This window comes from Exophiala spinifera, assembly GCF_000836115.1.
Source record: "Exophiala spinifera strain CBS 89968 unplaced genomic scaffold supercont1.1, whole genome shotgun sequence".
Classification (NCBI taxonomy): Eukaryota; Fungi; Ascomycota; class Eurotiomycetes; order Chaetothyriales; family Herpotrichiellaceae; genus Exophiala; species Exophiala spinifera.
In genome coordinates, this window is record NW_015622513.1 from 3,162,535 (window position 1) to 3,179,195 (window position 16,661).

A 16,661-nucleotide genomic window follows, 5' to 3' on the forward strand; every position below is an offset into this window, starting at 1 on the left:
ACCTACCTCGGCTCTTGGAGGTCTGATGAAGGCGGACTCAGATGGGCAGCTCCTTTGCATGAGACTGGCAGTTGGAAGAATCGAGTGATGCGAACTGAGAGCATCATTACCTTCTAGGCCCATAGACAGACCTCTGACCTCCCTGGTATAAAGCTAGCGAGTACTTACTGCCAGAGGTACGAAGTCGAGGCGCGTCGAGAGTAGAAGCTGATCTCGAGATCACATGCAAGATTAATCAGAACATCTTCATCACGTGATATGGCTGACCCATATCACGTGAAACTTTGGCACGTGACAATGCCCTCCTTGTGGGTTGTTGTGATTGCTGATGAAAGTGATGACGTTGAAATGACATCGCAATTTGATGTGTCTAGTTTCCCTCTAGTTCCCCCGGCCGAAAGTCTCGACTCTCCCAGTGGCCTGAAATCACCAAGTGGAATCAAGACTGCGCCACAATCATCAATATCTCCAGCTGGCGCCGTCACTGGGCACCGGAATCTAGAAACCCAAGACGGGTGGAGGACCAAGCTCGATCGTTACCATTTCCATTTCTCCAGCTTTCAAAATAATCCTCTGGTTTCCTCTTGATTTGCTACTACCCAGCATCGTCTCCCTAGATGCCAGCATCTCCTACACTTCACTTCAGTTGCGCAATGGGGGACTACGTTGCTGCTTCTCCTACTTTCGCAGCTGGTCGATAGCACTTCAAGCCACTCACGACGTCTTCCCACCGCGCCCGGATCACCGTCGCATTGAGCTTCGAGTCCGCTCAACACAGTCGCCAGGATGAGTCTCTTCCACCGACGAAGCAGGTCTGCGTCGGCCTCGGTATGTGTTTTCTGCAGTCACCCTGCTGTCTTCGTTCCCAACGTGCTGACAGGATAACCTCAGCGGCCCCAGACACCGGCGTCCGCATCCGCCCATATGGCTGCGACTCAGGCTTTCCTGGCCAACAGAGCGTCCCAGTCGCAGAGTAATCTGTCAGCTTCCGCTGCTGCCACCGCTCTCAGGACTATGTCGCCTAGCCCCACCCCCGTCGATCAGGTCCAGACAAAGCGCATGATTCAAAGGCAAGCTTCTCTTTCTCAACTTTCTTCTGGGTCCGGCCGAGGAAGATCAAGAGGCGGTCTACAAAGACAACGCAGTTATGGTTCCATGACTGAGAGGTCATTTAGAACACCCTCGCCGTCTCCATCGAGACAGCCTTCGCGTTTAGAGGCTGTTCCGGCACCACCGTTACCGTCAATACCGCAGCAATTCGCTTCTGCTCCAGCCGTATCCGGGAAGAAGCAGAAGCGGGCGTCTAGCCAAGGTGCTCCTCCACCACGAGTATTGTCGCCGCCCCCAACACAAAAAGCAAGCCGGGGACAGAGTCTGGATCGTTTCGGAAGTTCCCAATCGGCTGTAGCAAGCCCAGGAAACCGGCAGAACAATATCTTGCCGCAGCTGCCTGAGCTTGAGCGTACGGATAGCCGTAATTCCATCAATTTTTCGAGACCTTTGTCGCCACGGCCGCAGTCTCCGGCTATTCCGCAGCCACTTTTGACCAATGGTGACAGGTCTCTGAAGATACCTAACGCTCAGCCAATTTCTCCGGCAGAAGCTGAACAGATCCAGTATGATCTTGTGCAGAGGGCAAATCAACCAGTCAGAAAGAAGAAAAAGAAAGTTGCTCCTGCAGCGGCTGAAGGCAGTCACCTACACACCGGGACGATGGCCAGCAAGCCTGTAGTACACCCCCTGGAACCAGAGTCTGAGCCAGCATCACAACCACAAGCCCTATTGGGTGACGAAGCACAGCCTCGGGCCAGAAGGAAAAAGAAGAAGGGAACATTATCCGGTCAGCACATACATTTTCCATCGTCCGACACTTCCTCGAGGACCGATTCCGACTCCGATTCAAATGCTGAAAAAGCGAGAGAAAGGCGCGCCCAAAGAGCCTCTGGGACACTGGTTAAACAGCCCTCTATAGTTCGAGAGGACTGGGAAGGTGAACAAGAGGAAAGCGCCGGGGCACAGTTGACACCGGTTCAGCCGACGGTTGAGCAAGACGTCGCCGCTGCTCAAGACTCCCTACCCTTACAGGGTAAACGAGCATATAACACTGCGAACGTGTCGAGGAAGATTGAAGAACCAGCTCCACCCACAAAAGTGACTACCCAAGCGGTGCCTGCAGACTCTCAAACACCAAATGCATCAAAGCTATCCACGAGCTCGCCCAAAGTCTCGACCAACCTGCAGTTGATGGAGCCTCATGCACAGAGAGAAAATTCTCTCAGTCCTTCTAGATCAACCAGATTCTCCGACAGGCTTTCTTCCGACCTTGCAGCTGGACGGAAACACGAACCACTCCCGCGGTCTGTCTCCCCAGCGAAATCAGCGCTCAAGCACCATTCTCCCAGCGCTGGAGACTCTTCCCAACGTGTTCGTGGTTCTAGTATTACCCCAAGTGAATCCTCGGATATCTCAAGCGCTTCATTGGACGGCATGCCCAGACAGAAAAAATCTGTCCGCGTTAGCTTCGATGCACAACCCGAGATCGTAGGCGCGTCGGATGGTGTTCAAAGCACAGAGAATCCGAACAAGGAGAAGAAATCGTGGCCGGGTCTAGGAAAGACGAAGCCAACGCTCAACACCATCCCTTCAAATGATGACATGGAGGAGCTCATGAAACCCAGGCCTCAACTACCTTCATTTGGCAGCGTCAGGGGTCAGAAATTCCGCGATGCAAGTGAAGCAAGTATTTCGCAATCATCGAAGTCTCCTTCGTCATCCGCGTCAGCTTCGACGTCCTCTGTGAACACATACTCTCTGACAGGAGTCTCCAGTGACCACGCTGTTGGCGCAATTCTCGCGCAAGAGCAGCAACGGGAGGCGAGTCAAGGATCAAATGAGCCCCTTCCTCCTGAAGTCACCTCTGTACATGGTAATGTGTCCTTCTCCGACTCCGAAAGCGACACCTCAGAAATAGAGGAAGCATCACTAGCAACCAACAAGATAGAGGAGGAACCAGGAGCGCCCACTACGTTCTCATCAGGGTTCGCGACTATCAATCAGCAAGTCACACAGCCGGAGGTTTCTGAACCAGTGAATTCACCAATCGAAGTGCCAGTTGTGTCTGTCTCGCCTCCCACTCCAAAACTCGAGGATCAATGGGAGGTTGTATTGCCAGGAGGCTTTCCTGTGTCTCACGAAGCTCTTGCCCAGCTCAGTGAATCACAGAAAGAGCCAAAACAGCCTAATTTGGAGCTTAGTAGTACCACGGAGAGCGAGTCAGATAATGAGAGTATCTACAGCGACGCTGCGGAAGACCCTGCTGAACTTGATGGGACGGGATTCGGTTCCATCGACGCCATCGTTGACAGTCCGATAGTGGCGCATGCAAAACTGGGCATCACCTCTCCGCCTGAAAGTCCCCTCACGAAAGGTTCGGAAGCGCGACCCCAACCGGTGTCGGTAGGCTCCTGGGAGCAGACTCAGGCTCGATGGCGCGACCTTGCAGAGCAATCTAGGAGAGCACCTGAGGCGGCTCCAGCGGTTCAAAGCGAACCTCCTGTCGAGCCATCGACAGGTGTAGCTTCATTGATTCAAGAGACATCTATGCAGCAAACTCTGCCGGCTTCTCAAAAGTCTTCTCAACCAAAGTCCATGAAGACACCTGCCGCTATAGCTGCTAGAGCTTCTATTCCAAACCCCACAAGAACCGCAAAAAAACCAACGGGCGCATCCCAACGCAAGAAGAACCAACCTTCCGGCCTTTCAACCATTGCCTCAGGTCAACCCGGTCCACCTCCTGGGCCGGCTTCACATTTCAGGCACTCAATGAGAGCGGCCTCTCCAGTTGACGCGGAGCTGACCATGCGCAAATCCATGCGGAATCGCAATTCTATGCCTGCTCATGCCCCCATCTCTCAACAGCAGCGACCATCAACCTTACCCTCCAATGCTCCCATGCAGCCACGGGCGGCTCTGCAGAAGAAGAGTATTCCCCCTACCTCCTTGTCGACTTCTGCTGCGGCAACTGTATCGGCACCACGGCCAGCACCCGCTCAAACTTCGACTACGAATGACAGTGACTCTGACAGTTCATTCAGAAGAGTCCGCAGAAGTAAGTCCACGGCGGGTGGCAAGTATACCATGCGCCGCAGCATGAGAGGTGCTTCAGATGCTACCTTACGCGATAGTGGGCGTAATGGGGTTCGATCGGTCTCGCCTGTGGGACGACGACCGTTTTCATCGGGTGTGCAGCACACTATGCGTTCTTCAATGAGAGGATCCATTGACAGCTCGGTTCCCACGCTACGTGGGTCGACCGATGCAAAGCGGTCATCCTCCTTATTCGGACGAGGACAAGAACGTGTCCCGTCTCAAGCAGTCATGGCGAAGCATCGCTCTCGGTTCGCAGTTGACTCTGACGATGAGGACGATCGTCCCAAGCCTGGGAGGTGGGTATCACGGTTCGCTGTCGATAGTGACGATGAAGACGATCTGACCCCTGTTCGGGGGATACCGCGGCGTGCTGAAGACCACGATTCTACCGACCTCGAAGACAGTTCAGATGAAGAGAGGCCAAAGACACCCATTCAACCCAGCAGACTTCAGATCCCTCAGGACGTCATGTCACCTGCTGGGAGTGAAGCTATGTCGCCTAATACCGCGAAGAAACGCGGTCTCTTTGGGCGTTTGCGAGGCAAGAAGCAGAAGGGGGAAGCGTCGTCTCCCGTTGTCGAATCAACACAAATGCCTACCACGAATGATCTCTCGAAGCCGGCGAATCTTGGATTCTCATCCAAAGCAGAGCGCGATCGCATGATTGAGCAAACTCGAGCCCGGCTGGAAGCCGCCCAAGCGCCGTCTCAACCAACGAATCAGACACATCACAAACTCCAACGACGGCAGGCACCTCAACGGATCATGAGTGACTCGTGGCCTCTCCCTCCGAAGATACCGGAGAGCGAGGAGAACACGGACATTCGACCCAACACGGCCGACGGGCCGCCAGTGCGCAACGGGTCAACAAGGCTTACTCGAGGCAGCATGCGAATACAGGAAGTCCCTCTGGAGCCGGTAGGGCGAGGTGGGAAGAAGAAGAGATTCCCTATGTTGCGAAAAGCGTTTGGGTTGAAAGATTGAGAGGAGGGGGATTTAAAATTTTCCGTCGCTATAGAATACCTACTCTCGTGGAACCGACTGATGAGATTTTCCCTCTTTTTTTGTTTTCTCCATGTTATATTTACACCAGCGGTTTTGATCAAGCATGACATGTATGACGGAACCAAGAAAGCAGGACAATCTGGGTTGGAGGGGCTCGCAAAATCAGTGCTTGATGGTGTGCTGAATTTGCGGAGGTACATTACACACATATAGTGGCAGGTTCTCAGAGAGCAGTGCTACGGAGTAAATATCTAATCAATAATCATGTACGAGTAACAGGCGTGACCTGGAAGATGTGTTTGTGTCTCCGTGGAGCATTCCGTGGAGATGGTTGGTAGGCTGAGATATTTATCACACTCCCAATCATCACCACAAAAGCATCAACCAGTCCGCCGGGGGGTCGGCAAGGCTTCGGATGTGGGCAGTAGGGACAGCCTTGCTCTCTAGCTCTTCTAGGACAATGCCGGGCACATCATGATGGAACGCTGAGTCACGGTCAGGACTCTGGGTAATCGACACGTAAGGGGCGTGATGATGACTCTGTGTGTGGAGGACGAATGCTCGTATGATGGTCGCAGTTTGTTGAGGCTTCTGATCCGTTCCATCCCAGCCGGTTAAAATGGTCGCAGGCACGGCGGGTTCAGAGGCTGTGGCTCGCCCTCACTCACCCTCACTCACCCTCACTCGCCCTCGGCGACGCCCCCCTACTAGTTAGTCAGTTGGCAGTTATCGTAATCCCCCACTGCTATCGTCGCGCCCGGAAAGCGTGATTCGCAGCTGCAAAAATCACGGGCCTCGAGGGGTGAGCGAGATTCTCATCGTTTCTGCCCCGCCATCTTCGTCACAGGCTCTGGTTTCAAAAAAGCGCCATTTATTAAAAACACCCTCTGTCCCTGCTGCTGGTGCCCGTACGATTTTTCCCTCTTCGCATACACACCTCCCACAGCCAACAGCAGACTCCCTTTTCCCCGGTTCACCACTCCGTCGATCCAACCCCCAAGCCCGCAACCATCATGACCTCCTCTCTCGAGCAACTCAAAGCCGCTGGCACCGTATGTCCCCGACTCCGCTTCCTCCCGTTGAGACATGCCCGGACAGCTAACACGTTGCGTTGCACCTTTTTGCCTTCTAGACCGTCGTTTGCGACTCTGGTGATTTCCACACCATCGAGAAATACAAGCCTCAAGATGCCACCACAAACCCTTCTCTCATCCTCGCCGCGTCCAAGAAGCCCGAGTACGCCAAGCTGATCGACCCCGCGGTCGAGTATGGCAAGAAGCACGTACGTTGTCCTCGTCACCTCTATGAGGACGGCAAAAGGATAGACAGATTGACATTTTGAGTGAAAACAGGGCAACACCATTGACGAGCAGGTTGATGCCACTCTTGACCGACTGTTGGTTGAGTTCGGCAAGGAGATCCTGAACATTGTTCCCGGCAAGGTGTCAACTGAAGTTGATGCCCGATTCTCGTTTGACACCAAAGCATCGGTTGAGAAGGCTCTCCACATCATCGAGGTAAGATAAATAAACGAACCGGGCGCGTCTTGTTTTTGTTGTATGTTTCCGGCGCGCTGACCATGGGAATCTTTCTTCGCACGCCACAGCTCTACAAATCCATCGGCATCGACAAGTCCCGTGTCCTGATCAAGATTGCGTCCACATGGGAAGGCATCAAGGCCGCGGAGATTCTGCAAAAGCAGGGAATCAACTGCAACCTGACCCTCATGTTCTCTCTTGTCCAGGCCATCGCTGCCGCCGAGGCCGGTGCCTTCCTCATCTCCCCCTTCGTCGGCCGTATCCTCGACTGGTACAAGGCGGCCATGAAGAAGGACTTTGCGCCAACCGAAGACCCCGGTGTCAAGAGCGTCGAGTCCATCTTCAACTACTACAAGAAGTACGGCTACAACACCATCGTCATGGGCGCGTCCTTCCGCAACGTCGGCGAGATCACCGAGTTGGCCGGCTGCGACTACTTGACCATCTCACCCAACCTCTTGGAGGAGCTGTACAACTCGACAGAGGCCGTCCCGAAGAAGCTGGACGCCGCGGCCGCCAGCTCCCTGGACATCGAGAAGAAGACCTACATCAACGACGAAGCTACGTTCCGATTCGACTTCAACGAGGAACAAATGGCGGTTGAGAAGCTCCGTGAAGGCATCAGCAAGTTCGCCGCCGATGCCGTCACGTTGAAGGGTATCCTCAAGGAAAAGATCGAGAAGAGCTCTTGATTCAAGTTCTTCTTGAGAACCAGTTTTACTGCTGCCTTTTTGGACCTGGTACCAGACTGTGGAGGTGGACATAGTCAATTGGCAAGAATGTTAAAGTGACGACCCATGTTCTTCGTGGAAAACAAACTTTTCCTTTTTTTTTATTTCTACTAAGCTGTCAAAAAAACATATATACATATTCATACCGTGTAGGTAGTCCGTATAGATTGGGCATTTGACCATGACAGAGTAAGAAATTGAGAATGGAACCTCGCCACGACATATTTTTTTCTTTTTTGTTTTTGGATACCTCAGGTACTCGTACATTGGATATCGCCACGTGGTGATCCGTATGAAGTTGCAGCGTGGGTTCTTTTTTCCCCCATCAGAAAGTAACCATCCTACCCGGTGGTGGTGAGTACGTGGACCGTAGCATGGAACGTCATGAGATATCACGAGACAGCCACCCTCCTCCTGGCCAATGGCGTGGGACGTGATATAGGTACGTACATACTGGGTGATGCCTTGGGCCATCTAGATTACTCAGGTATACTGTACAAAATACATATCTGAAACTCAACTTTGTCGTGTACCCGTGCTTTTTGTATACGAGTACTGACCGTATGTATGTACGTATTGTTACGGTTATTGTGAGAGACGGCACCTTGACGTCATTTTGCCACCGAATGGCCCCGGCGGGGGGGGGGGGGGGGGGGTGTTGTTTTGGAGTTTCGTATGATTGATTGTAACGTACAGTAAGTACCTCGTATTGTGAAGGAGAGGTATTCGAATTCGATGTGTAGCCACCGGCCAAGAGGGGACCGCGCTCCGAGCAAGGGGGGGGGATATCCCTTATTGACGGTATCCCGGCTGACTCTCCCTCCTTTATGCCAGCCAGCCAGCCACTTCAACCCACCCTGAGCTAGGTAGATAGGTAGGTAGGTAGGTAGGTGGGTAGGTATGGAGTACATGAAGGTGATTATTTGGTGGTATACCTCTCTGACTACGTGACCCCAGGTATCTAATCCCTGAAGTAACCTACCTGTATCTCAACAACACCAGGAGGTTTTCGCGGTACGCCCGTCGAGTACTCACCTGTATATGACAAACACGACGAATGGACTTTGCTCGGTATTCTCCTGTCCCATTTCACAGGTGACACACAGACACTGCACCGTCACCAAGAGCACAACAGCCGATCACCTCCAACTCGCCGTAGAACAGTAATTAGATTTGAACTTGAAATTATCACTGCACCCATCTCGAAATGAATGAGTTATTTGGATCTTTGTACTTCAAAGTCGTCGTACTTCCTACCCGGCACGCACACACCTTGATCACAACCGTCCAAGTCGACTATCCTAGCCGGCCATTGAAGATCGCCTCCTCCTCCTCTTCTTCTTTCTGTTATGATGGTCCCTCCCAGGATGTCGTTTGCTCTCGGCTTTCTCCATGTCGCCACCGAATGTGGGAGAAACTACGTCGTCGCCTTCACGTGAAGGTTGTGGTTGTGTAGAATCGCGTATCCGTGCTTGGTTCTTGAGGCTGTTCACGACCTTTCCCATTTTATACATTCCAGCCGGGTCGCTGTGGTCGACCAGCGGCGAAAGACGCACTGGAAACAACCATTCAAACACACCGTATCCCATGACTTCCTTAAAGTTGCCATATGGTCCGATGTCGAACGGATTCTGCCCCGGTAGCGTCTCCAGGATCGCAAACGTCCTTGTCTCAGGAACGGCCGTCGGACTCGATGACACTGAGCTGTCGCCTCCCCGCCGGTGGTCCTCCGCCGTAGAGTTCGTATTTGGCCTGGATGTATCCGATGATCTCTGTGGATCATAGCTCGCCTGTGGCACATTGGGCAGCAGCGTGTCGTCGCGCGCCCTCTGACGCTCCTCGCTCGCAGTAAACGTTGCGCCGCTCTGTTCGAGGATCTCGAACTGTTCACTCGCTGGACGAGGGTATGAGATCAAGCGCAGATCGGTGCGTCCTGAAGCGTGATACCGTTCCATGACATGTCGTGGGACATATACAGCCAGGTACCACACTTTGGTCTTGCGGGTAAAATTCTCAATCGTACTGCTGTTTAAAAACGCAAACTGAAGACTGCTTCCGCACATGCCGGCGCTAAAGACGAAGAACAAAGCGGCGAAAATCAACACCAAAATCCAGTGGACGTTGAAGAAACCTCCCGGTTGACGAGACCGTCGCTGAGCAAAGAAATAGCTCACCGAGACCAACGTGTGCAGGCAGAACAGGGCCGCCCAGAAGGTGAATTGTATGAAGAACTTGAAACTCGTTTCCGAAACAATGCCGCCGACCCACGGGCAGAAATGGTCCATCTTGAGAACACAACGCCCGAGCTCGCTGCAGTGGTGGGCGCGATCGGGTTTGTAATTGTAGCATGTCGAGCAGAACGGCGGACGGCCATCCCACCCACAGACAAACACGTCCTTTTGCCAGAAATTCTGCGCCGGATAGCCAGAGTCAAGTTTGTACCTCAGCTTCCGAGGCGTGTAGCCTTGCTTGCTGACCGAGTCGATCGCTTCCTCTTTATAGCTGTCTTGGCTTTCCCGAAGCCTCCGGTCTTTCTCGACAAAGTAATGCGCTCCACGGGGAACAAGGCCAGGGTTGAAAGTGATTGTCTGGATCAGCCGGCCGAAACATGTCAGTGTGATGAGCAGGAGGAGATAGTAGATTGTAAGGATGGCGATCGCGGCCCCGGATTGTTTATGGGGGAATGATAGCGACGACCGAGCTCGGGATTGCAGGAGGTAGTCGATGCATATCTTCTTGGTGACGACGTAGGAAGAGTATCCGATGATGGCGAGGAGAAGAATGGGTACGATCCGAGCGGTGATGATGTTGCCTCGCTTGTTCTTCTCGCCAGGTCGCATCCCATTGATCTTCATCGCGCGGGTGAGGTGAAGCCAGGCGGCTTCATATGGCTAGCAGTAAATTGGACACATAGCGGAGAACATTCAATCTGATGGTGACACCGCCATGCACAACCAGGGCATTGTGCCTGGCATCAATTATGAGATAGTTGGCATGGCCCTTGGGATGCCGAAGTCGAAAGTTGGTGCAGATGCGTCGTCATGGGTGAAATGAGACAAGGCTGTGCAAGGCTGCGAGCGAACTGGACCGAATCCCGGACGAACTTGATTACGGCGGGTCACAGAGGCAACTACGGGAGAGCATACAGTACACAATTTGATCCGCGATATGTACGGAGCACGACATTGCTGATTACTTTAAGATCAACCCCTGAGGGCCACCTGGAGGAGGCAGCTTGTTTTTGATGTTTGCTCTGCCTGGACAGATTGATTGCAGAAAATCAATCCATGAGCTCTCCACCTTCCAGAAATCTCCTCCGGTACCGACTCCCTTCACCGAGTCGCTCAAAATACTTGATGACAACCTCCTTCTGCCATGTCGGTCTCGATTTCTCCCACAGAGTTGCGTAGTAAGGCTTGGTGAGCTGCTTCGTCTCAAACCATTGTCTATCGGCGTTCCATATTTCCACGAGTCGAAAGTGACCTGGATCATCTGGGTCATGGAACACGTCGAAAAGGAGACATTCTGGCTCATTTCCACATGCTTCCCACACAGGACGATGGGCGGCTTTCCATTCTTCGATTCGGTCAGGATGGACGTAGAAGTCCACGAAGAGGGTGAGTTGCTTCTGGTCGGTCATCATCAAGCAGATGTCTGTCCAGCGTGATTCATTCAGTGTCGTCAAAATTTCGAGAGATGAGGATTTTCGGTTTGGCTCATGCGGGGATCGGTGAGCATCATATTTTGACGAACAGAGCCTGGCGGTGTCAGTAACCTTTTCGTACCACGGGCTTCACGATATGGGAAACAGGAGACATCCAGTGAAATATCTGATGACAAATCAAAGTGGTCAGTGTTTCGAGGGCCGAGTTTCGGAGTTTACGCTGTTGATCCTGTACATGTACGACCAAGACTCTCGTTAAGGAGAAAGCAGCGTCGAAATAGCCCTACATGTGAGAGAATGGAGGTCTCAGGACCAGAGAATCCAACCATGGCCAATTTCTGCTGTACCGCACCCACCACAGGTCATGATCCAACAACCCATATGGCCTCAAATTTCTTCATTTCCCACAAGTCACGGACAAGAGATTGCATGTATTCCGCAGTGCGGACTTGACTGTTGCTAGAAATATGAACATGTTGGAATTGGCTGTATGGATCTGGGCCGAGCCTGGGCTTGAAGCCCTCTTCTCCTCATGGTACGTCAATCTCATCCTGTTCTGTATTTCCCCAGAGCTCTGCAATGTGCTGCAAACCATTTTCACTCTGGGTTAGATGATGACGACGCATATTACTGGCCTGTCATGTATGCTTCGGGATGTCAGGCGTACAGGTACCGTATCCGGATCTACAGTTTCTGATTTCCCGGCATCCACATGGACATGGTGATCAAGATATGGTAACCTGGCCCAGATTTGGCTGCCCATAAGATCTCCAAGGCCATCGACATGCCTTTCAACAGTCTCGACCATAATTTGCCCTTCACTCTGTGGATGTCGTTCTCCTATCAACACGAGCTGTGAGGTTGGTGCCCAGTCCTGCGTGCACTTCGTGCTCATTTATCCGAAGCCACCATTTCAGCCTCATGGCCCGTACTATTCTTCAAATGGAAGTCATTCTTTCGATCACGAGATTCTACGATACTCGTCAAGACTTAACCCCGCTCGACTCCGGTGAATCTGCCGCAGGCGCACAGCTTGTGCCATAGCTAACCACTGAACATTTGATGTGGGGCAGAAGTTGCCCGAGTAGTATAGCATTTTAACAGCCTGATAGAAAGCATTAATGCCTAACATGCACCAGAACCACTCTTAAACCCCTCACTGCCCGTCAAGCAGCGCTCGGCTTTCTTCACCATCTCTTCATCATCACACCTTCGCGACGTTAACTCAATATTCAGTCGGGCACTGCTGTCTTCAAGTCGAAGACGAGATGCCTATACTCGCTGAGGTGGACAGGGCCATCTCCGCTGCCATTGAGGCTTACCAGTTTATCCAACGTTACCGCAGAGCTGACAAGGAAATTCAAGAACTCGGCTCCGATATACTTGCTCTCACAGCTGTCCTTGACTCGATTGCAACTGTTTGCGAAACCACACCGGATAGCAAATGCCTCGATGCTTTGAGGCTTCCCCTTATTACCTGTTCCTTGAATATCAAAACCCTTAAGGATCGGCTCCCAGATTCGGCGAAGGAGAGAAACGGTGAACTCAAGTCTCCATTACCTTTCCTCAGTGCCAAGTTTGCTAGGGAGGGGAAAACAGGGCTGGACAGTCTCAGAAGGTCGTTGCTCGAATGCAAGGCCATCTTGAAGCTTGCATTAAGCAACACCCAGTTGTGAGACCTGCTTTCTCTTGTGTCGACGGCTATTGTACTAAAGTTTGACAACGAGGCATGAAACCACAAATCGTCTCAGACGATTTCAGAATAGCCTGGACCTGAATAGCGCTGAAATGAGACAGGCCCAAGACGAGGTCCGGCCGAAGCTGCGAGGACTCGAGCCTCGCATCGCGGCGCGAGACGCGGATTCGGATGCCCAGATTGCAGGATACGACGGGCGTGATGAACCACGACCGAACGAAGATGAGGAGGCTGGCAGCGGCCATGCGTTGAAAAAGTACCGTCTACAGTTAAGGGAGAGGCCCGAGAACTTGAACTCTCCTGGAGGCCCTGTTAACGATCAAACCTCGAACACCCGGCAATACTCTGGAAATTCTCAAGGCATGCTTGCCAGGGCGTCTACCAATCCTCAGCGTCGGCAACCAGTCTCTCGAGGATACTCTGACAGCTCGGAAAGCGTCCCTCGCACGCCTACGCGTACCCAGCATCAACATTCAGACGCAGAAACATACTCTGGTAGTTCTCGAGGGCAACCCGACAGCTCTCAGCGAGGAATAATTGATGGATCTTCTACCCACTATCGGCGACTAAGCACCGAGGAATCCCTTGCCAACGATTTGCGAGATCGCCGCCGAGAAAGACATCCTCGGTACAACGGATACCCTTGATTGTTGCGGAGCCTAATCATTCGAAGCCGCTCCCTGTCCTTGCGTGCCAGTTATCAGTCATCACTGGTCCTCACCTGGTCTGTAAAGAAGTTGGCATTGCCGCATAGACGGCAGACCAAGGGCAATTTTTTTGAATTTTACGAATCTCATTGACGATGGATTATTGCCCATAGGTTGGAGATACATCAAGTCTAGCGGGTATTGAGAATGTATTTACGATACTTGATAATCTCACGACTTCCCTCGTGTTCTCTACGGACCCTCACGCTCATTCCGCTCTGCCGTGTGACGGCGCCTTGCCGGAGCGGCAGTCCATGATTTAGTGTGGGATCAAGAAAAGTAAAACACGGTAAACCTAGGCAAGAGGCTGCCTGGAGAAGAAAGGATGGTTGAATTATTTCATGTTAACGACAGTAGCTAAAGAAGTGAAGAACATAACAGACGTTCTCGCCAAACGATTGAATAGGTCAGAAGCTGACAGAGACCCGGTCACGTGGACTCTCTTAAGTCTTCCAGGTCGGACGCGAAGCGAGCGTCATGGAACAGGGCCGTTGGAAATCATAAAGAGAGAGAGAGAGAGAGAGATGTCGTGTTTATATGTGGGTATGCGCACGCGCCAAGTTGACTGAATACTCTGACTCGAAGAGAAGTAATACCAAGAAGAAATGACATTGGGTAGGTCTGTGAAGTCAATGCATGGCTCGACTGGAACGAAGCCACATGGTTTCAGTGCTGTTGGTCCTAAGAAGATGCCGTGTAATTGTAATCGGTAACGACTGAGGCCGGTTATGGGATTAAAATGATGCTTTTATCTTGACCTGCCGGTGGTGACGACAATGCATACTGTGGTTCTGCCCATGGTGGTGAACATTGTGAAAAAAAGAAGAGCAAAACAAAACCGAAGAATCCAGATGGCGGGCGAGAATGAGAGTGGACACAAAACGAGCGGAAGACTATCGCTGGTGACGAAAATCCCGGAACAAGAGGAAACCTGTGACGTGCCGTTGGAAACGGTCCTGCTGCTGTCGGAGCATCCTGAATGCGAGGAGTCCTAAGACTGTCTCGTGGTACACTGCTGGCACTTTGTGTGAGAGCAGTCCAGGCACCTTTGTGGACTCAGGGCGGGATTGTTCAGGTAGGTGCAGTTGTGGCACGTCCACCAGCCTCTCATGGACGGACGACTTCCGAGTTTCAGCTGGTTTCTGTTGACAGATGCCGAGGTCGAGGCCGAGGGTGCGACAGGATGGAGAACGTCAAGGCCGCTGTGGTTGCTGGACTGGGTGTTCCTCAAGCGCTTGCGTGAGCGGCCACGTGCCGACTTCATTATTGCCGGGATATCATTGTCGGTTTTGCACGAGTCGCAGTAGTGATGATTACAGCTTGTGCATTGGGTTGCGTTGGCGTATTTGATCGGACCGTTCTTGCACTGGTGGCATTGCCATAGAACGGGCGGCATTGTATAGAGAGAGAGAGAGACAAGAGATAGCAACGACCAGGGTTTCGTGGGAAATGAATACAGCTGGTGACAACACCGTCCCACCAGAGATGCTCAGCGAAGATTTGACTGGAGAAACACCCGCAGAACAGGGGAAGTAAAAGATCTATAAAAGACTGTATAGATTAAGAATGTCGTGATAGGGATCGAATTTGAGATGCTGAATGAATGGTCTTGCTTCCCGCCTCTCGAAAGACGACTTATATAGTTGAAGAACTCAGCAGTGCTGGCCTTCCCGCAGTCTGCGAGCCCTAGCTGCGTCGACATGTCAAGTCTCATAGTAGCATCGAGTTCATCAAAGCAGACCAATTGAGCAGAGGGTTATTCTGAAGCAAACAACAGGGACCAAACTTACAAGGCGGTACACAGCCATGGTGATGAGTGAAGCAAGGGAATTTTTCACCGCAATTGCCCCGGTTGAAGCAAAATGCAAGGTGGTATTGAAAGCTGATGATATACTCAGTACCAATCACAGCGTCAACGTGCTGCGAATGTGCGAAAGTCACACCGAAAGTTGCCACATGACATGGCCCGTCACAACCTACCCCATAATGGTGTTATCACGACCGCTCAGAGGATTGCTGTGACTGTCAAGGAGTCCTTCCACATCCGAGGCGAGACGAGGCTGAGTGGTTGGAGTATGTTATTGGCTGCAATCTTAACTCTTCATCGAGGGAGCCTCGCAGTAGATGGTTTGTCCTGTCCAGCCACACATGCATAAGAATATCGACACGGAATGGGTGTGACTGGGCGTGAGTCTGGTCAGAGCATGGACATGTACCAATCCTTCGGCTTCTTGGACGAGGCTTCGGATGCAAGGAGATAATGCCTGCAATCGCAAATTAGCACTGGAGGACAACGCCCACAGGAACATGATGGGTGGCATTGCTACCTGCAGGACACGTGATCAAGGTGCACAGCCGCAGAGACGCCCAGTATCGAAAAGTGACAGACAGTTGTTTGCTGGTGAAGTTGCGATAAGCCTTGGATGGGAAAGGTAGGAACGGGATTCCCTAATCTTCGAAACACTGCGGATGGTGCATGGCATTTCCGCCCTGTGCTTGGGACAAAACGTCCAAGCATTAGGCTGAGCACCTGAGATTCGTCACCCTGGCCTTGTGAAAAGTGTAGGTAGATTTCGGTCAAGACGACGTATGTACTGAGCTTAAGATCGGTACGCCTTGCGCATGAAACCCCTTGAGCCGTCAAGCATAGTCATGTGTCCATGGAACCGAGTTTCAGATAGACAGTACTGATCTCAATCCACAGCGGGCCAGTGATACACTAGGGAATTGCATCATGCCGCTCTGGTAACTCGGGATCTCGAAGCTCTCGAAGCTTTCCGTGCTTTCTTTGTAGCCAAAGCACTGCTCATGTGAATCAGGCGCCCGGGTCTCCTCACAGGGATGGTCACGGCACCCAGAATCGTGTTTGATCGACCTGTGACGTGATACAGTGCCCGATAAACACGGCCAAGCTGTCCTCACTGCTACTGTATGAGCCTGGAGCAGGTGATCATGTAGAGCAGGTAAGGCAACAAGGCAACCAGACTCCAGAGTCGCGCCTTTTGGCGCAGTCTGCCAGAATGCAATGTTCCCACGCAGGACAGTCATTCAAGCCTCGACATTCTGCAGTGTTCTACTGACCATCTTCCTGAAGAGGCAATGAAGTCGAACAAGACGAATGGAGCTCGGCGGGAGATTAGATTGGGCAGCAGTTGTTGTTTGATCGACGAA

The 16,661-nt window shown here is 52.1% G+C and overlaps 5 protein-coding genes across 5 annotated transcripts; 3 read left to right on the forward strand and 2 right to left on the reverse strand.

The window, feature by feature from the left end:
- Nucleotides 1-786: 786 nt before the first annotated feature.
- Nucleotides 787-5,133, forward strand: PV08_01180 (uncharacterized protein; the record flags this gene model as incomplete). The annotated part of the gene is made up of 2 exons (XM_016375545.1): nucleotides 787-828; nucleotides 892-5,133. The coding sequence occupies 2 exons, from the start codon at nucleotides 787-789 to the stop codon at nucleotides 5,131-5,133; spliced, it is 4,284 nt and encodes a 1,427-aa protein (XP_016240821.1).
- Nucleotides 5,134-6,167: 1,034 nt separating this feature from the next.
- On the forward strand, nucleotides 6,168-7,384 carry PV08_01181 (transaldolase; the record flags this gene model as incomplete). Its single annotated transcript, XM_016375546.1, has 4 exons — nucleotides 6,168-6,206; nucleotides 6,287-6,436; nucleotides 6,507-6,671; nucleotides 6,761-7,384. 4 exons carry the CDS (start codon nucleotides 6,168-6,170, stop codon nucleotides 7,382-7,384), a joined length of 978 nt encoding a protein of 325 aa, XP_016240822.1.
- A 1,340-nt stretch (nucleotides 7,385-8,724) lies between these two features.
- On the reverse strand, nucleotides 8,725-10,278 carry PV08_01182 (uncharacterized protein; the record flags this gene model as incomplete). The annotated part of the gene is made up of 1 exon (XM_016375547.1): nucleotides 8,725-10,278. The coding sequence occupies one exon, from the start codon at nucleotides 10,276-10,278 to the stop codon at nucleotides 8,725-8,727; it is 1,554 nt and encodes a 517-aa protein (XP_016240823.1).
- A 425-nt stretch (nucleotides 10,279-10,703) lies between these two features.
- On the reverse strand, nucleotides 10,704-11,063 carry PV08_01183 (uncharacterized protein; the record flags this gene model as incomplete). The annotated part of the gene is made up of 1 exon (XM_016375548.1): nucleotides 10,704-11,063. The coding sequence occupies one exon, from the start codon at nucleotides 11,061-11,063 to the stop codon at nucleotides 10,704-10,706; it is 360 nt and encodes a 119-aa protein (XP_016240824.1).
- A 1,292-nt stretch (nucleotides 11,064-12,355) lies between these two features.
- Nucleotides 12,356-13,430, forward strand: PV08_01184 (uncharacterized protein; the record flags this gene model as incomplete). Its single annotated transcript, XM_016375549.1, has 2 exons — nucleotides 12,356-12,759; nucleotides 12,839-13,430. 2 exons carry the CDS (start codon nucleotides 12,356-12,358, stop codon nucleotides 13,428-13,430), a joined length of 996 nt encoding a protein of 331 aa, XP_016240825.1.
- Between the last annotated feature and the right edge of the window lie 3,231 nt (nucleotides 13,431-16,661).